The 21687-nt window shown below is 39.8% G+C and overlaps 1 protein-coding gene across 1 annotated transcript in view; it reads right to left on the reverse strand.

Moving 5' to 3' along the window:
- epha3 (eph receptor A3) overlaps positions 1-21687 on the reverse strand; it is a 92852-nt gene that overhangs the window by 18333 nt on the left and 52832 nt on the right. Inside the window, 7 exon segments of the mRNA XM_018701660.2 lie at positions 25-86; positions 3597-3782; positions 6935-7060; positions 8485-8549; positions 9010-9112; positions 9693-9855; positions 15664-15788. Coding sequence (XP_018557176.1) covers positions 25-86; positions 3597-3782; positions 6935-7060; positions 8485-8549; positions 9010-9112; positions 9693-9855; positions 15664-15788 — 830 coding nt within the window.

A 21687-nucleotide genomic window follows, 5' to 3' on the forward strand; every position in this document is an offset into this window, starting at 1 on the left:
GTGTTTGTCTGTGGTATTACTTACTCTCAAGAAACTGTCCAGGGATCCATTCTCCATGTATTCTGTGACAATCATGACGGGTTTACCTGTGACGGAAAAAAAGATTTCAATTCATTATCAAGTCATTTCAGTTGTATAATTTACACACAAGAAGAGTGCACTTCTGTTTTCTGTACAACAGACATACCAACCAAACAGAAGACTGATCTCAGATTTATTATCTGGAAAAGTCACTAAACAGGAAGTAAACATGGAGGACTGTAACTTGACAGCAGATATACATGTACATAACCCCTGATAGGGACCAAGTTGAACTTATTTTTTTCTGTCTGTCACATACATATAGACACACACACACATACACTTGGCAGAATGAAATGATCCTAGTCATAGTTTTAGGGCCCCAGCAGGTCAGCTGTCAAAAGTGTGACATCTTTATTTCAGTGGAGGATCTGGCTGTAAATCCACGCTGCCCGCTATCATCTGTACCTGATCAGACTATGGCCGACACAAGGTTTATTACTAGGAAAGGGGGAAAAAATCTCTTTAAAAAACCTTTAAATCAGCCATTGTTAAATGAAAAGCGTTGGTGTCAGGACTTGTTTGTGCCCCAGATGGCTTTGTTCTCCCTGCTTCACTCTTGACTTACCACCAGCCGTATGCTTTGTCTCTGTTTTATTCTGATTAATGTGCTGTCTTCCCTCCTCCCCCTGCCTCCTTTCATATTTCGACCTACCTTTTCTCTATCATCCTCACCTCTCTTTCCCCATTACCCCATCCTTCCCTTTTCCTTTTATTCCCCTTGTATGAATTTTAAACCCTCCTCACATCTGGGCAGACAAACTTTTTTTTCTTTTCTTTTTTTTAAGGAATGACTCGGGCTGAGTGGAGAGGGTGATGGAATCAGTTGTTAAAAGAAATAAATGTAACTCTCATTGGAAAAAAATAAACTTTCAACCAACAATGATGGAAGTTGGCTGACTCAGTATCTTTAATTAAATCAGCGCAGATCTGAACAAAGCAGATCTGGTGTGAATTACAATTTAAAATATCCCTACGAGTCAATCAGACTCAGAAAAAAAAGTCCTATTTGGCCCAGCAAACAGCTTAAAGTAAATGAGCCAAAACAGAATGTGTGCTTAAGTTACATCAGCATTGGAGAAGCAAAGTCATAATGAGGCAAACATGCCCAAATCTACAAAAAAAAAAAACAAAACAAAAAAAAAAAAAAAAACCCAAAACAAAACAAACTTTGCTTTTCAATTTTCCCCTGAAAGGACTCTCTAGTGTGAATTTTCCTGCTTTTTGCCACTGTAAAAATGGAGATTTCACTCTCCAAGCAGCTTTGTTGTCTCAATATAGTCACAGTACTTTCTCTGACAATTACAGTAAAAAATCCCAAAGCATTCAAACACAGTCACAGATACAGTTAAACGCCCTCCACACACACACCCTCCATCCCTAAAAGGCTGTGATGGATCACTCCATTTACCAGCGGACGGCTTTTATAGTCTCAGACGGGAACACACACAACCGGCCCTCCTCCCTCCTATTCTCTGTCCTCTTCCCTTCCCTCTTTCTCTCTATTCCCAACATTGGCAGCAAAGATAAAGGCCCCCAAGCCCCTTTGTTCTGTGAACGTGAGTATGTGCAAGTATGGATGAATGTGCATGGGTGTGAGAGAAGAGTACATGCATGTGTGTGTGTGTGTGTGTGTGTGTGAGCCTACAAATATGCAGCCTGTGGATCAGCCAAGAGCAGCAGCAAGGTAAATGGGGTGTGAAAGTCTCAGGATTATTAAGAATTAACAGGAGCAGCTTAATAAATCACCCTACAGCAGTGTGTGTTTGTGTGTGTGTGTGTGTCCATGTTTGCCCGTGTGTGTAAGAGCATATCAAATGGTCCTCCTAAAACTATGCCGTGCACTCATACTGCTGAAACTGTGTTCAGGGTATCCCTCCAAATGTCATGTATGTGCCTGTGCACACGCATACACGCATACATGCATATGCATATGCGCGCACGCACACACACACACACACACACACACACACACACACACACACAGAGTCCTCAATATTGAGCTTCACCTATTAGTCTAAAAGCAACAAATAAAACTGTCCTGTGTTATTGCAGCATTTCTCACTAGCTAGACATTAATAAGGAGAGCGGTGTAAGATGTATAAGACAAACAGTCTCATGGATGAAAGATTACACTCGTACAACTCTTTCACTTTCAGGATGTGTGTCATTTCATTTCATTTTATTTCCTGTACTGTGAATTCTCTATAAGGATTACTTCTTAGCTTATATTGCATATTCTATTTTATATTGCATATTCTATTTTATACTGCATATTCTATTTTATACTTAGTTAGTTATTTATTTATTCTGTAATTGGCTTGCACCGGGACCAGAGTATCCTATTTTGTTTCACCTCATGTTCACATGTGTTGGAATGACAATAAAAGCTCCTTGAATCCTTGAATGTACTGTGTTCAAAGGCTGAATAGCAAAGCAAAGCTCAAACTTCTGACTGAATGCTGAAGTACTTCCTTTCTTTCACCGGGTATATATACATCTTGTGTCATTGACAAAAGATGCTAAAAATCCCATTGCTCTTGAGAAGGCACATACGTATATCACACTTCAGCAACATTATTCCTCCTCCTATGACTCAAAATGATGACTCATAAGTGTCTGAAATATCAATTTGCTGAACCACTCACTAAAATTACTAGAACTAGAACAACTAGAACAATATGGTTGGAATATCTGTCTGTGGCCATTTGCACGGCACACTTTGAAATCTTACTTTGGCAATACTGTTTTTGATTAAAAGAAGTCATAACAATACGTCACCAAATGCAAATTTAAGAGGCAGGGAGCAATTAAGGCACCAAAATTACAGAGGAGTAGGGGAGATGAAAAAAACAAGAATAAATGAGACAAAATCAGAGAGACCAAAAATCGAGGACAATAAAGTGAGGGGAAGTTCTCCAGGTATTTTATTCTACTCTTTAGAATAACCACACTGGCAGAACTACTTAACAAGCCTGGTGCCGCAGGGAGAGATAGAGGCCAGGCCTGTTTCTCAGCGACAAAGTTCAGACTCATTATTTCCCTTTTTCTGCAGTCATTCCTTTTTAAAGAGGCCTTCTGTGTGCTAATGATAGTCTTATAAAGAGGCCCAGAGGGGAGCGAGTCAGAGATATGGATTTATGGATTTATGCCCACTTTGGACACAGGCTTTGATCAGAGCGCATTGATCTGCAGAGATTTACACCACGGCAACTCAATAAAACTCCTGCGCTCTTTCACAGAAGTGTCAGCCACTTTAGAGCCATTTGTCAAAGACAATTGCAAATCCGGAATCGGTAAAAAAGACTCTCTGGAGATGTTGGATATGTGATGGAATTTGAATACAAATCAAATTTTTGTTCTCTCTTTCTGTATTCTATTCTGTTCTATTCTTTTCTGCTCCTATGCTTAAACTTTATTTGTTAAATATTATAGCCACAATATTTAAAAAATTGAAAACGTAAAGTAAATTCCCTTCAGTGTGCCTTTAAGTCATGAGTCATGCATGCACTTACTGCGTGTCACCACCCCCTCCAGCCTGATGATGTTAGGGTGGTCAAACTGTCCCATGATTGATGCCTCAGCGAGGAAGTCCCGCCTCTGTTTATCCGTGTATCCTCCTTTAAGAGTCTTGATGGCCACGCAGATCTCCTTCTTACTGGGCAGCTTCAGACGACCGCTGCACACCTCGCCAAACTCACCTGAGGATAAAATCATGGAAAGATGCAATAAAACAGAATGAAGAGTTATTAAAAAAACTAAAATATCTTGAAGATATACAAGTCCAAAGTCCAAATGCTTGTCCATGTGTAAATCCAGACCTTTTCTATCTTTAATTAACTATTTATGTTTCAACAAGGAGTGGGCCCAGTTGGTAGAAAAGCTAATTTTTAAACTGTAAACAAACATACTTCACCTCGGTCTTATTCTCATAATTGTGTACATTCTGACTTGTGCTAACTATGCACTAGTTGCCTCTGTTGTAGAGATTAAGGAAACAAGGACCACAGCAAAAGGAACACTTAGTGCCAAAGATGAAGCTGCAGAATAAAAAGGATCTTAAAGTCATTACTTAACTCCCATTAATCTGGAAAAGTATTTATTAGTTTTAGAGAGAGACCATTGCATAATTATGTGTTACGACCACTAATTATATTAATGACACCATGTGGAGTAATAAACTTTGAAACTGATCCACCCAAATACACAGGCCAAATAATTCCAAACTGAACAGACAGTATGGTGACCTTTCAACTTTCTTTCTATGTGAAATTAAAACGCAGTGTGAGTTAACACCCACTTTGGGAGAGATCAATTAGCATTCCTTGCCAGTGAGGGGATGTGTGTGTTTATTTCAGCCCCCACTTGTGTGTGTGTGTGTGTGTGTTCACAAGGTACTGTAAGCTTTGTAGGCAGGCTGGCCACTTCAAAGGCAGCCAGCCATGGTGCAGCTGTGACAGGGATTTGACTGGCCTGCAGAGGATGAATGGAGTGTGTAGCGTATATGTCTATGTCTATGCATTTGTGTGTGTTGCTCTGTGATGTATATGCATATTGAGTGTGCTCATGCATGGTGATGTCAGCGCTAAGACATGTGCAGATCTCTCTCTGTCCAGTACAGTCATTTCCCATAGCAGCTCTGGATCAGAGAGCATGGGTTAAACCTTGGACTTGAAGCAATGGCGTCTGGAATAACTTAACCAGAATAATTACAACCTGTCCAAATACCAAAAGCATGCCTGTCCTTTCCTGCTCTGCTCCGTTCCTCTGGCCCCCAGCAGTGGACAGACGAGTAAGGCCAATGCACCTTTTTTATGTGGTCACTCCGAGAAAGAAGATCTCGGTCTAATAAGGCTTGATTAGGGACACACTCCTTTCCTGTTCTGAGCAGAGCTAGGTATCCCACTTTGATGTTACAGTCTGACCCATGTAAGCAGAGCGGAGCATGTGTTCTGTCTTTTAACACACAATCACAGATTGGCAACAAGATCAAAGTCTTGTTAACATGTTTAATGAAGACAGATGGGGATTGAGGCAGGGATGGAGAAAAAGGAGGTATGTTATATATTGTCCAGAGTGTTTATATGGCTTCATAAAAATCACACAGATGGGTGGTACCCCACATGTAAGCTGACGGACAAAAATGTTTACATCAGGGCTTAAGCTTTAATGTTCACCTCTGGTGTTCAATTCAGATTTTCTTGTGTTGAAATATATCCCCACTGCCATTTCTGGCTAACCTCTTTTCCACTGCATCCATAACTCTGCTCTCTCTCACTGCTCTTTGTGAAAGAATCGAAATGTTCTGAAGGTTTTCCGCACATATAGATAAGTCAGTATCTACTGGTTACTAAAATTTGATCAGCATATTATTTTAACCACAAAAAAACTAACTATTATTTCATTTATACTCACATCTGACAACACATTATATTCCCAGAATCTTAGCAAAGTTGCTTTCCAGAATAGATAAAAAAAATAAACTTCCTGAACAATGTATTGCTGAACTACTTGTGAGTACAGGGACACACTAAAAGAAATACACCTGGTCTCAGCTATGGACTGTGTGCATTAAAAATGTATAGTAACCTTCATCAGTCGGAACTCAACTGTGTATGTGTGTGTGTGAGGGTTTTAGAAGGATAATGCAGATCTTTTCATTTAAGAACTTCTCAACTGTATATCAAATATATAACACTGGCATTAATTATATTTTATTGACCATATTAACACTTCTCATTTTTTCCTTTAACTAGCTTTAAAGTTGGAAAGAACATTTTCCCATTCTGTTGCAAAAATCTGTTTCTACTATATCACTTTCAGCCTTACATTGCACTAAATGTAACCATTCTACAGCAGATGTCATGTGAGTTAGTTTATGTAACTTTTCTGGCACTTTTAATGCTGTGTGAAATCAAAATATCATCTTAGAAGCAAATCATAAGGGATTCCCACAGAGAACCAGTGCAGTGTCTTATATAAGAGGTGGACAACACTGTCCCTGTCTGATTTCTAATTAAAAAAAGCCTATTATCTACTGATGTATCACTCCAAGCCTATGGAGATAAATATGCTTTGTCTCTGATAAACACTATGAAATATGCATCGTGGAGTATAATGTAGTCCAGTGTGGAGTCAGGTATTAGGCTCTCAGGCTGTCCTGACAGCTTTACAGTGTGGAGAGCTGGTGGGACTCTGGAGACCAGCCTGCTGTTATGCGCTGTGTGCTTTAGTCTCCATCTATTCTGCCTGCACTTGACATGAATCACAATGCATTACCCTCCCGTCTGCACTCCTGCTCAACTTATCAGGGCGAACATGACGAGAGGAGAGGAGAGGAAGCTTGTTTTACTGTTGCAACCATTTGACATAGTTAGGACTTGAGCATCAGGCAAAAAAAGAGGAGAGGAGAAGAAAATGAAGGAAAGAAAAAAGGGAGAAACAAGAGCAACTTCTCATTTCATCATCCCTCCCTGCATTACAGAGGAGGAGTGGAGAGAAGGGACCTCAAGCTGGGGCGTTAAATGCTTTCTCATTCCCAGCTGTGCTGTATATGGCACACAGTTAAACGAACCCGCTGCTATGAAAATGTAGATATATAGGAGTGCTACGTGCTCTTCATTTTTTTTCTGTGAATGCTTATGCTCTTGGTGTGTCTGTCATTTAAATTTAAATTTAAAGCAAACTGGTGATCTGCTCTTATCCTGAGCCGATGTATGATCATTTATGTTTCCATTTTGTTCACTGAGGTGAGTTAATTGCATAAACTTAAGAGAATTCAGTGAAGAATAATCTAAATGGTGCCTGTGTATGCAGCAAAGTCTAGAGGGGGATTTCCTTTGTCCATTCTTACCTGCTCCCACCACTTTGTCGATGGCGATACAAGAGGCATCCAGCTCTTTGGCAAACTCGTGCACAGCCTGGCTCGGGTCCTCATATGTGTGGGGGTCCACGTACGTCCTGATACCCGGCAGACGCACTGCAGCAGCAGAGAGCAGGTTGCATCAATAAGTTACCATTTAAAAACTCTCTCTCTGTGTGTGTGTGTGTCCCTATATCCATATGTCCTCTGAATGTGACTTTAAACTTTGTAAGGAAATATCAGTTTAGTGGTGCTCAGCTATTGATGATAAGGGTATATTGAACAAAACTCTGAAAATAATGCAGTCTTCAGTGTCTCAACAAGTGAGCTGTGGTGAAAAATTCCCCTTCGAGGTACAGGTCAGGTCAGGCTTTCAACAGGAGGCAGTTAATACAGTAAATCATGTGTTAGAATAACAGCGGCTCTCAGATGCTGTTAAGTTGAACAATCTGGCATGTCTCCAAGTAAAACTCTTTTTATGTGTTTAAGTAAATCTCAGTTAGAAAAAGCATCGCCAGATGCACACACAGTCATTAATATCAGCTGATTTGTGATTCAAACACACACAGTATTAGCTTTGACTAAACTTGAGAATGCATTAATGCACAAAAAGAAGACTGTTGATTTTGTCACTTCATGACTTGTATGGAAGAGAGGAATAATCAGAGTGACCAAAAACTGTTTCAATGTACATATGGGCATGTGAGTGTTGTTTTAAGACAGACATGAAAAATATGGACCTATTCTCTGAGTAATAAAAATGTATTTTATTAGTCCCAGTGGAGTTTTTTTTTATGCCCCGCATCTGACCCATCCCTAACAATTGAAGGAGTGGGCAAATGCTGTTCAGTGCTTGGGGAATTCTGGGGCTAATGTCTAGGTCAAGGTTAAAGGTAGGAGTACTCCTAGTAAATAACACATAATGTATGAATAAAGCAGAGCAAGCAAGTGACTGAGGGTGATAAAAAGAAAATGAGAATTAAGTGCGAGGAACCTTTTTTAAACCTGTTGTCCTGTTGTGTTGGCTCATATAGAGGGAAAAGCTGTTAACTCTATTACACACTAGTCTAGTTTTACATGCGAGTGAGGCTTTTTCACTCACTGGTCAAAAATGCATCAATGGAAAGGACTTTTCTCTGGAGTAAACCCTGTAATTAGGGATCGTTTAAACCTTAATTCTCAGTACTTGCTGTAGCTGGCTACAAGAACAGTCTGAACTTGTTCCCTTTTCAGAATGAAGCCTCCAGGATTGGTTTGCAAATGGACCGAGAAACCTCCTTCTCAATATGGTCTCGGTCTGATTACTGTCTTCTCATATGACCAAACGAACCGAAGCAAAGGGGAAACCACTTCAAACTTGGACATATGTACTCTACAACAACCACTATTGGTTTAGTGGTGTGAAAATGCTCTGAGAAAAGACGTCTCCCTGAACGTAACTATCAAACTACCAATAATGTAAATACCTCTACCCTTCGACTCTGAATAGCAAAGTGCAGAGAGGACAGATCGAACCAGGCCCGGAGGAGTCCAGTACTTACAGTGGCCGTTGCCAAAGTGCAGTCTTTTCTCATCAGGATGTTTGGATTTGCTGTGGCAACAAAACCTGCCAATCCAAACAGAGAAAGGTCAGAAATAGTGCCACATCTCCCAATAAGACTTCACTCATTGGGCCCTGCCTGAAGGCAAGCAAGACCTGTGTGTGTCTGTCTGTATGTGTTGTGTGTGCGTGTGTGTGTGTGTGTGTGTGTGTGTGTGTGAGTAATCCCAGCTCTTATAAGCCAAGAGAGGATCAGTAAGTCTTATAATGAGCCGTGGATTTATACTCTCTCTGAACAGTACTGACTGCCAACTTCAGCCACACACACACACACACACACACATACACACACACAAACATATGCACACAATTCTTAGCTTTCTCCTATGAACAAACTCACACACATAAATACAGCCCTTAAAATGTCTTGACATGACATGAACTACAGGAGAGCTGTAGAGAAACAGGTAAACGGGCGACACTCAAAATTCAAAATCAACTCAGGTCAAGTGAGCGGTGTGCACACCTGCCAATCAGGACGTAGAGCAGCACAGTGAGCAGGATGATGGCCACAGCAGAGGAAATGGCAATCAGAACAACCTGGCTGCTCTCACTGGATATCGAAAAGGCTGCTGAAAGCCAGAGAGCAAAAAGTAATGAGAAAACGAATTCATTAACCTACACTGGACATTCCTTAGACAACAACAACAACAACAAAAACTCCTAGTAGGTATTTGTAAATTCCCTTAATAGCATTTCATTAAAAAGGAGCACATGAGAGGTTTATTGAACTCTTCAAGTGACCTTTGCAACAAAGTTCAAATACTATGGAGTTTTGAATACAAATACTGCTGTAAAAGCTATGTTGTTATGAAAGCTGATATTTTGTGCCAGTAAATGCCCAGATATTTGGATTTGGCTGATTTCATGGAAAAATGCTGTTGTTCTTGCAATGGTCGAAAATCTTTTGAAACAGCTATTAGACCACTGAACACAAAGACTCTTCTTTGAAGCCCTGCAGGACAAAAAATAACATGTTTAATTGTGTGGTTTGAGAATGGTAACATAATCTCATAATCAGTTATTTTATATAAAGGGACAGCACTGGCCTTGTGCCTAATCGGCAAGCCCAACATATCAGTCAAACCATATTTTCAGCTACAGCGGTAAAGGAATTACTGCAAAGCCTCTACTCTGTGCTAAGCTTACAGTCAGGGCTGGTCTCGAACTGGAAGCTGGGGCTACTTGCTCCGTATCCAGCAGCAGTGCGAGCTCTGATCTGAAGCAGGTAAGCAGTGTTGGGCTTCAAACCATTCAGAGTCACATTACAACCCCGAGCACGGAGGATGGTGTAACTGGTCTCCTGCTCCTCCTGTAAGACAAGAAGGACAAAGGGAAAGAAGGGCAGAGAAAGGAATTAATATTTTGTAAGACAACTGGCATTGGAACAACTGATGAATACAACATACATATACAATAGGTACAATACAACACAGAATGCATTATGTGCATGCTCATTTTCACACACCCACGCAAACACGTGCGCGCACACACACGCACACACACACAAACATCTCGGACAGTTTGGCAGCTTTCTTCCCAATCTGATAAATTATGCCCGTTTATATTTTATGACTTCTCTCCTACTGATCTCCACTGATAAAACAACAGGAGGATTTACACACCAGGTCTGCATCTGGCACATTGTTTCCAGATGTGGAAGGAAGAAAAGTGGTAGGAGGAAGATGCAGAGGAGAAAAGATAGATAATAGCCCTTTGATTTTGCCTCTGTATAGTGACATTTTCATAGTTAGAATAATAACAGGACCCAATCCAATAGTACATTTTTTCTGTTATTTATGTTTGTATATCCATTTTTGTGCTGTAGCACTTTATATGTTCCATAGTCAGTTGTTACATATTTAGTGACTAGGTGTAAAACACACTCTGCAAATACATGCAGGAACTTCAGAATAAAAGTGGTTGTGTCCTTTGAGTTATGCACAATTTAAAACTGCGCACCAAACATCTTTTAATACATACATGATGCATAGCATAACTTTTTTGCTTTGTTTTTAAATATGTGTAAGTGATACTAACAGTGATTAAAATAAATTTTTCAACACCACTTTGACAATTACTTAATAAAGATGCTGTAAGTAGAAAGCAATTAATGTGATGAACACAGCAAAATGTGGTTAAATGCATTGAGGCAACATAACATTATATTAGGCAGCCTTTAACTATCAAAAAGACTGACAGGACACAAGGAAGCATGTTACATAATGTAGCATTATAGAAGCACTCAACCAAAAAATAAAATAGAATAATAAAAGATGGTGACACTGTTACTGTGGAAGTAGCACTTCAAACTGTATAAGACTGATTGGCATGAAAATCTGCACAGGGACAAAACTAGCCATTTAGGGAGGTTAAATTATGGCTTGAACAAAAATGGTTGTCAACAAATGTCATGTTTCTCTCTCTGTGTCTCATAGCCCATTTGAATTGTCCAGTGTGAAAATTGGTGACTCCATCCATGGCCTAGACAGGCCCGCAATCATATTATTACTGTGCTCAATGCAACGAAACAAACTGTTGAATGGAGAAAAAAAATAGGACAAGGCTGATCTTAAATCTTAATGACAACCTATTAGGGATGACTTCAACAATCCTAAAAATGAGCTACATGTTTTGCAACATAGCCAAGCTCATAAAAATCACTCAAGGCCAAAGCAGGCAGAGTCAGATCCTCATTTTATAGAGCCAGTTATTAACGGGCTCTCACTGGTAAAGGCAACGGTATAAACACTCGCAGACACGCACACATGCACAAGCAGCGTCCAAAAGAAACTTCACGCCCATTAATGGAGTGGATCAGAGTTTTATGGTGCACAAAGCTTTTTAAACTGGTATGTATGTGAGGAGGTAACTGATACACCAGACCTGCACTGAGGCAACTCTTCGTCACAACTATAAATCTACTTGCAGCTTGTCACTGTTCACCGCTCAGGACAGCATGTGATCCCCTTAAAATTGTACACAGGTGTGGTGCAAGCACCTTTGTGTGTGTGTGTGTGTGAGAGAGAGAGAGAGAGATACAGAGAGACAAAGAAAGTCACTCAGGTCAGACGCCTCTCCTCTATGCATACAGCAGCCTTACAAGTCATGTGATTGTGGACTATCTGCTTGTGTGTGTGTCTGCGTGTGTGACCAGAACACAGCTAGAATTTAATATGGCCTCTGTGATGCTTTCTGCTTTGATAATGTAAACAAAGCTGTAGCAAATTATAGCTTGTTTAACACACGTTCACACACACACACACACACACACTCACATCGTCATAGATGCAAACACATACAGACCCAAAAACAGGAGATGTACAGCAGAAGTCTTGTAAATACAGTGTTTCAGCCAGCATTCCTTCCATCTAAGACTAAATAAACAGCCCAAATTAAAGTGGATTTGAAACTCTCTCTCTGCTCTTTAGATGATGGTGATAAAACATGCAAAAACAATCGGCAAACTGTATTCCCACAAATTCTATTTTCACAAAGTGCACTTGGAATTGCCTTATCGGCTGCAGAACACCCTTTAGCTGGTTAAAGTGACGGGAAGCTCATACAGTTAGCCTGGGATTTCTAAAGATGAAACATCTCTCTTCTTCTGGGAAGCTGTCTGGTTGGGAATTCCCAAGAATATCACCAAACATTCCCTAAGAATTCCCATATATAGGTTATATAGGAAGTGCACAGCCCGGACACTTAAGGCCTTTGGTTTCATGACCGTGTGCCACGGTGGTATGTGCTGGCGGAAAGAGCAGTGTGGGCAAAGCCAGAGGCAAAAGACTGGTTAGGTGGATTTAATTAAAAATAATGAACTGTAAAGGTTTTTCTGGAATGTGCTATGCCAGCTACTAATATCATTAACATCCTCACAGTTTACAGAAGCATACTTTATTTAAGATCTGCAAAATGTCAGTTCACCACTTAGATCCACCAACCTCCATAAAAATAAAGTCATACTAAGTTGACTTTATTTTTCTGATTAAGTCACAATAATATTTAAAATATTCCCAAAGTAACTTGTATTTCTCTGTCATCAGCACTGTATCTATATATCTTGACTTTATCCAGGTTAACCTGAGTTTAATTCATAATAGTAACATACATTTGTCGGTGGCTACTCAACGGGTTAACTTACGATATCTTCATCTGATATCAGTCTAATGTTACTGGGACTGTCATTGCATCCGTTCCAAAGACTTTTCCTTTTAATTTGTTGCAAATCTGGCAATGGCAATGTGATAATTCCAGCTTCAAAGTGGTATTTATTTCATGTGCATTCACTCAGAGCTCTGCGGTAGATTAACCAACTTCCTACTTTCAATGGAATCTTAAATAGGCTTCCAGTGTTTAAAGCACTCTGTTGTTCCGTGAGTGTTATTTAACAATCTTGGAAACAATAGCTGCTATATATTATTGAGGATTATTTATAATACTGGCTTGTGAATGCTTCAGTGGCTCAGCCATCATCAGGCTTAACATATTGCGCATTAAAATGAAATGATCTATTGGGTACACATGCGTGATTGTGGTGTCTATATTTTCATCAGCTGGCAGCAATCTTAAAGCATGAAAAGTCCAATCAGCACTTAGGATTTACAGGGGCACATTCTGAAACTAAATGACTTGAGACAAATAATATTTTTGTTCTGTCTCATGCTAGAGTTCACACTAGAAAAGACCTTGTTGATTTAAATTTTGCTAATGAAATATCTCAGCTTATAAAATGCCTTGCTTCTCCTGCATCTTACATATAACAGAACTGTAATTGCATGACTTTCCATGTCGGCCGCCCCCAAAAACTATGTGAGTTTTCCATCTACTGTATAAAAGTACTTTGCTTTGAGTGATGTTGTGTGGTTGTTGGCAAAATGTTCACTTTTCTACTTTAAGAGAAGCTAGAGTCATTGGTAAATTGCTATTGGATTACATGATAATGTACACTGTGTATGTCTGTTTGAAACTTGTGTAAATACAGACAGAGAAAACCACAAACACACAAAGCAGAAAGTCTGGCTGATGCTGCAAATCTGAACATCTTCTTCTTGCTAAAAGCTCTCTCTTTTAATCTCTGTCGGTCTGTTTTTGTGTCCTGTTTCACCATCCTGTTTATGTGTGTATGCAATTATGTCTGCGTGTGTATGTAGTAAGCCTCTTTCTGTCTCATAAGTGAGTCATGGTGTGGTCTCGGTGTGGGGAATTTGTGCTCCAACCCTTGTTCTCCTATGGCCCTGATGCTTGGCAATGCTAGAGGTCAGTCAGCGTCCCTCTGCCTGCCACAGGAAGAGGCCTCTGTCTCGGGTTGTTATGGGGGTCTCCCCTGGTTGTCCTAGTTTATTCTTCTGCATGGCAGAGCCCTTTGTCTGGGGTTTGAAATCCCTGGGTATGTATGGCTGCTGTGGAGAATCTTCTGGGAAATTGGTTTGCGTGTATACGTGTGTGTGTGTGTGTGTGTGTGTGTTTGTGTGTCTCTCCCTGTGTGTCCCCGGTAATTCCACAGAGACGATGTGATTAACAGGGATCAATGCAAATGCCCAGAGAGTTTGTCACACAGACTGTTCCTTAGAGTCCCCTCTTACATTTTTCCCTGCCCTCTTGATGATGAATATGCATCTGTGAGAGTGAGCATGTGTGTGTGTGACTGGAAAGCCAGAGTTGAGAATTAAACCTGTAGTGAGCTCTGACTCAGTATCAGTGATTAACTTTTCCTCTCGCTGTTTTCCAGCCCTGTTTTAACATCTTAGGTAAGGATGGCTGAGCAGGGAACAGAGTTTAGAGAGGAAACAGCTTCTGTCGGCCTACTAATCAAGAGATTAGGGGCCACCGTTGGCATTCAAGCAAACTGTGACACACACATACACACACACACACACACACTGAATCTGCCAGAGTGATTAAACTTGCATCCACGGCTAATTTCACCATCAAATGTCAGCCATAGCACAGCATTGGTGCTGAAAGCCAGTGTAATTCGTTCTGCACTAATTTCCCTCACAGAGGAATGAGCGACCCCGCAGACGCATTTACTGTCTGCCATAAAACTTGTCTCCATTAAGGAGTGGAGGGGAGAGGAGGACAGGATGAGAAATAGAGGGAGAGACGGAAAGGGGAGATGAGAGGTAAAAACAGGGGAAGGAGGGGAGGAACAGGGAATGGAGGAATGGACACAGATAGACAAACAAGAAGAAAAAGAGGAGATGATAGCGGTAAAGAAGTAGATGGAACAGAGGAGAGGAGTCGTGAGAATGAGAGAGGGAGGAGAAGGGAGGAGAGGACACAGGATGGAAAAAAAAAAACATGAGTGTTTTTGGTCTGTTCTAGTTAAAGATCCTGGACAACATTGGTTTCATGCCATGTTCACACAGGCTGTTTAGCACTTTTGTATCACGAACGCTCATTTGAAAACAAACAAAAAGATGATGTGAGGCTTTTGGAACAAACATAACCAGAAAATTTAAAATTGTAGATGAGACTTTGTATTCAATTAGTTTCATTTTATGTCATCCTGAGACTGATTCTGATGTATATCATACTATCTATCAATACTAAAACAATAAGTTAAGTGAACATCTAAAAGTGAGAAACCACAGTCTCAATCAAAGATTTTTAACCCTGATTTAAAATCAATTCAATCTAAATTTATGTGTATGTGTAACGCAAGAATTTCCCTCACCGGATCAATAAAGTATATTTATCTTATCTTATTAATATGATTTTTTGTGGTACAGCTTTTGGTATCAAATGGTAGAAAACAAAAATGGTCGTTTGACATTTGGGAAAGTTGCTTTTTCTTTTTCTTGCCAACAGATAAATATTTAAATTATTTTATCCTATTCTACTATTTCAGCTTATGCGCCCGGTGAGTAATGTTCATAATAATGAATGGCGTGCCATCCCTGAATGCAATTCTCCTTAATACATCCATGGTTGACACAGCTAGCCTGGCTCTGTCCAAAGGTAACAAAATCCACCTAGTAGCAACTTCAAAGCTCACTAATTAACACATTACATGTGGTTCATATGCCGGCTATTCTTTAAGAAGTGCAGTTTATGATGTTGCTTTGCTCATGTGCACATACTGTAAAGCCTTAACAGTGATATATTCTACACTGACCTTTTCATAGTATTTGATCTCATAGTCCAGGATAATGCCGTTGGGTCTTTCTGGCTCCTGCCAGGACAGTGAGACACTGTTCCGCGATGTCTTCTCCTTTCTGATCACTGTTACTGGAGATGGAGCTGGATGGGAGACATAGACAGAAAGAGAGAGAGAGTGAGCTCCTTTATACTTAGGTTCAGTGGGAGTTCAGTCCCTGGTGTTGCATCCTGGCAATTGTCTATGGTTCCTGTTAGTCTAATTCAGTTTGCTGAAGCCCAGTGGGGCTACATTAAAGGCTGTGGCCCGGAGTTGCCTGTTGGAAAGAGACAATGTACACTAATGCAAACACTGGCTTATGCCTATACATAGATACACACAGGCTTAGAATATATAGAATATTCAACACAATCTGAGACATTTGCATTTAACTCCTGTTTGAGCAACACAGTGAATAATGCTTAGGCCAGAGGATTCAGCTTCAATTCATCAAAACAAAACATCCATCTTACTATTTAAATGAAACTGCCATGAGCAGCATTAAAATGCGAGTCAGTTGTAGTAACACTAAACAAACAAAACACTTAACAGATTAAACCTAAGTATACACATTCTTAAAGAACAAATATCCATTTTGCTACAACAGAATATTTGTGTAATAACTCGAGCATTAATTGAATTAAAGTGAATGAAAAGTTTGAAATTTCTGATTCTAAAAACTGTGTGCTTGGTCTTTACTAAGAGAAATTTTCTGAAGCAAAGATAATTATGCTCTTTTCACTGAACAAATACAGGAAAATAAAGTAGTTAGCAATAATAACCGCTGCTGAACAGACAAAAATCTGCCAGTTGAAATTTGAGAAGCAACGAGCAGGAGGAATCTTTGGTCAATTTCATCAAAATAAATTAAAAAAACAATGTTATGCTTGGTTACCATGATAACTGTCTCTGAGGTTGGTGAGATTATGAAACTCCCATTCCATCATTTAATAAGTTTCACACAGAAAAAACATTACATTAGTTCCTGCTTATATTGCATATGAAGAAATCACCAGAGTTCAATGGTTTGCTCTTTACTGTTGTGTCTATTGTTCAGCTGCGTTTTGAAAAAGTGGTGCATTTTGAATTTGAAACCCTCTAAACTGTCTCTTTCCTTTTTTCTCTCTTCTATCCCCATCCCTTTCAGTTTGGAGCTTTCTCCCTCGCCAATCTCCCTTGCCGAACCTTCATCCATGCATCGCCTAGCCTCGGGGAGTTCACATGGTCCCAATCTAGTAATTCAGCACATCCCTCCCTCTATCAAGCCCTGCACCCCTCCCTCGTTCTGTCTCTCTCTCTCCTCACTCCCTTTCTCATTTCCCTTTTTTACTGCTCTCTAATTGCCAGGCAGCTTCGGGGCCAACCCGGCATCTGAGGCATCGACTTTTAATTTTATTAGACCACAGGAAAAAACATGTTTGTCTTTGAAATGTTCAAGCCTTTCTTGATTGTGATTATATGGCTGCATAGTGTGTCTGTGCATCTGTGTGTGTGTGTGTGTGTCTTTTTGTGCATATACTTGTGAATATTTCCGCGGGAAGTTATTTTTTCTCCTGTAATGAATCCAGATGGGGAGAATCTGTTTCTATACCCCCTGCTCCTCCTCTCCTCCTCTCCCTCTGGTTCTGATAGCCGGGTGAGGCTGTGCTTTTTATTGGCTCTGTGGTTTATGGCGGTAATGATTTACTGTGTCTGGGCTGCTTATAGGCAGCTTCAAGTTCCTCTCCTCCTCCCTCTCCTTCTTCTTGCCTCCCTCTCCCGCTCTCCCTCTCTCTGCATGTCTATTGCCAAGCATTTAATTTGCTGTCACTCTCTGTTTCTGTCTGTGGTTTAACCATAAAACTGATACAACATACCAGGCCCATAATGGCCTTAAAAACTGGCCTTCAGCATCATTCACCTGTGATGTGAGGGACATGGTACAGCTGTTGGAACACATCTATTTATCCACTGCTGGACTATTGTAAGTGATAGTGTATTGGTAACAGTATAGTAAAATTCAATTAAAAGAAATGCTGTTCAGTGTCTTAAAAGCATTGCTCAAAGGATTTTATACCTTGTGAAAAGTACTGCTCAAGTTATATTAATGCATAATCTATTTATGATGCAGACTGAATCACAGACTTACCTATACATCAATTCATCATCAGTTAAAGACAAAAATCAATTTCTACTTAGCCTTGCGTTTGATTGTTACCTCTCTCTTCTCTGGGACATCTTACAATCTTATAAATTTGGTTGTATTTGGTTGTCTCTTTGACTCCACAGTTATTGATCATCACCACCTCCAAACTTTGTAGGAATACATTATTGATATGTGAACAGATTCTGACATGAAATATTGATGAGGTGGCAGAAACTGGTAGAAGGTTTCTCTCCATATGTAGTCGCCAAAACCCTGCCATCACATCAGTAAGCAGATGAAAAAAAAAACAAACAAACAAAAAAAAAAACAAAAAAGGATTTGCTGTTGCATGCAATGTATGTGCCTGTGTATTCTTCCTGCCAAACCCATTCTGCCAAGTTCAGCTGCAGTTCAGACTGTTGATATTAGACTACTCTAAATGTGGATCACAGTTATTCTGTTGTTAGCAAAGTTATGACAATGAGTGGAGGGCAAAGGAGGAGAGAGGAGGAGCGCTATCTGACAGCACCTTGACAGCACAGCCAGGACACACTGCTCCTTCCCAGGGAAACACTTAATCCAGCTTTTAACAGCTTTGGCATCTGTGTGTGTGTGTGTGTGTGTGTGTGTGTGTGTGTGAGAGAGAGAGAGAGAGAGAGAGAGAGAGAGAGAGAGAGAGAGAGAGAGAGAGAGAGAGAGGAGAGAGTGGATAGACGGGTGGGGCTTGCGCACTGACATACCTAATCCTTGCAAACTCTCAGGGCTGATGGAGAGTGTGCAGCTGCAGGCTGAGATAGTTGTTAGAGAGAGAGAGAAGACTGTGAGTGTGTGTGGTGGTGAAGGTGGGTATAGTGTTAAGGTGTGTGTTTTTGTGTTTTGTGCTTTTATGTGTGTGTGTGTGTGTGTGTGTGTGTGTGTAAACGTGCTTAATCTATGATATGGAAAGACGAAGATCCAGGTCTTTGTGATGATCACTTGAGCATTAAAGATGGTTTTCAATATTCTGAGCACACACAGGCCTCTTAGTGTTGATAAGTCCCCTTCAAATCTAATATATATTCAGATTGCAGAGAGAATCCCCCTGATTTACCACACAGATTATAATGCTTACTCACAGAAGACTCAAAAGCTTTGTTAAAACTGTGTTGTCTTTTACATTTGGATTGTGTTTACTTAAAATGTGTAGCTTTTAATCCCCATTGACCTTTCTCCTCATAACAAGAAATGACTCGAGTCTTGACTTATCTTCAGCCTAGACATGTGTGCACATATGCGAACGAACACAAACAACACACACACACACACACACACACACACACACACAATCTATATTTACTACTCATCTCATCTTGTCACTTTAAAGAGGTCATGTCTGGCCCTTGTCACTTATAATACAGTCCAGCTGTGACAACACAAAGCAAACACATCAGACATCTGTCTGTATGTATTGTGTGTACACACAACCTTTCACATTTGCATATTTATCAACTGACAAGTTTCCTCTTTAGAGAGTTTACATATGTATGATTGATTGTACTTATCCTTACATGGTGTGTGTGTGTACTGCATGTGTATGTTTGCCCTTGAGACTTACAATTCCCTAAAGCCACATGTTGTAATGTTGTATGGTCATCATTATCCCTACTGAGGACAGGAGAAGAAAAACTGTCAAAAAACTATTCAGTCATTGGAAAATGATCAGTCTTTCACTAAAAAATGCATTACGACAATTCAGACAATTATGAAAAACAGATACAATAGGAATAGGTGCTATAGTATTATATAGATATTTCAACAGGATTAACAGTCAGAATACAGCATTTCTCTGTAACTGATGAAAGAAGTGCAGATCAACAGGTCAACAGAGTGCAGATGCTGTCCCAACACAGCAAAATAGGGAGAATTCAATTCAGGAAAGCTGTGAGTTTAACTCCACCCTCTCTCTCCTTGCTAGACTAGTTGTGTTGAGCATACCCTATGAAGGTGTGAGATTATTCTTATGACTGAATACTTCTATGACACTTTTTTAATATTCAAACTTTTATTAAGTTAATACTTTTGTTCATTCTTAATTGATTGGTTGTCCAAATTATGCCTTTCTTGATTTCAGAATCACCACTTCTACCTGAAAAAAGCCAATGCACCCATAGTAATCCATAAATGAAAGTAACTAATATTTATGAAATAAAGCAGGAATGGTGCTTACATAATTTCAATCAAATCAAAACAAATTAAGAGCTCAGAGCACTCTCATTTCCATTGCATCAAGCCTTAAGATATACCCACTCTGTTTAAATTCTCACTCTTGCCTGCCTATCATCATTGATGTGATGGATTGTGCAAGTCTGACTTGACCTTGCTGTATGACGCTTATGAGAGAAAACTCCCATCTGTTCACTCTGCACAAAAACCACCTTCCAAGTGCTAAGTCACCTTCCAGGATTTAGAACAAAAAGTCCCACAGAGAAATGTGGAGACACATAAAGAAGAAAACAATGGCTGGGTGTTGGTCTGGTTTGGACAGGGACAGGTAGAAATAATGGGTCTTGTATCCACATGAAGAGAGAAAGGGAAAAAAAGACCAAAGAGAGAGATAATGATGGAGAAGAAAACGGGAGTAAATACTGAGATGCTGACACAAAAACATGAACAAAGGCAAACTGTGCGAGAGAACATGAATGGAGAGGGAATAAATTGATGAACTACAGAGAAACGTTGCGCATTCCTTGTAAGAGTCAGGGATTTCTGAGGTTTGGCGCTTTCTACTGCAGCTAGATTTATTTTACTCTTGGAATTTCACAGCGCAGCTTCTCTTGGCCTTCTTATTCTTCTAAGAACCTGATGTGTGGAGAGATATTTGTATCAAAGATTGATGGGAGTTTTCAGAGCTCATCCTCACGTTAAGAGTGTGTGTTAAAAGGATGAGATTTTTTTCTTCTCTTCTTTTTGCAAAGGAGGAAGACATTCGATCCTGGTCATTAAACAAAAGAATAGCAGCCTGGGATCGGCTTGTAAATGTCCAGGGCTGATGGTTGGAGTACATATGTTTGGAGCATATAAACTGTTGGCCAGTTTCTTTTATGAAAAGGATACTTTGAGGGAAAGAGAGAAGGATTTTTCTTCATGCATGACTCTCGTACAACCATTAATAAAGTGTCTGGACTCCAATCAGTGATTTTAGTAGGAAGTGGTTTGTTGTGACTCATCAGGTCTTCAAAACTCTACTATTTAAAACAGGGAAAGATGTGTAGGAAGCACTGCCAATCATTTGTATATGTGCTACTTGAAATGACATGTTTTGTAAGTATTGCCAAACCTTAATAAGCTCAGCAAAATCTGTAGGTTGGTTCTGCAATCAGTTTCATCTGATTTCAATTTCCTATAGGTCAAATATGATCACTCCTTCATTTGTGTCTCTTAATAGTCTCAGTCATCAGAGGCACAGTATATCTAAAATGTAAAAGACAGCTGGGCTTTGTGACTGGTTTTTAAGAGGATTCACTACATATCTAAAGCTTATCGTACATACAGTAGTATCATTATGACCATCCAGACCATTACCCAACTATTAACACATTGATGTGTGTTTGATATCAATATGTGAACGATGAGCAGAAAACAAGACAGTAGAACTGGTGATGTAAAAAGAACAAACAGTTAAGAGGCCTTGACATTTTTTATAATATTTTCTGACATGTTTTATGCCCTTATTAGATAGCAATAGTGGAAAGACGACAGGAAACAAGGGGGAGAGAGATGCAACAAAATAGTGGTTTAGTTTTTCTTGATATAGACTTTCCAGATACCCTGCAGTGCCACTAGGACACAAGAGTATACAGAGTTTTACTCCAATAAGCCATCTCATTTCAGTAATTTGT

The sequence above is a fragment of the Lates calcarifer genome, linkage group LG1, assembly GCF_001640805.2.
Source record: "Lates calcarifer isolate ASB-BC8 linkage group LG1, TLL_Latcal_v3, whole genome shotgun sequence".
In the NCBI taxonomy this organism is placed as follows: Eukaryota; Metazoa; Chordata; class Actinopteri; family Centropomidae; genus Lates; species Lates calcarifer.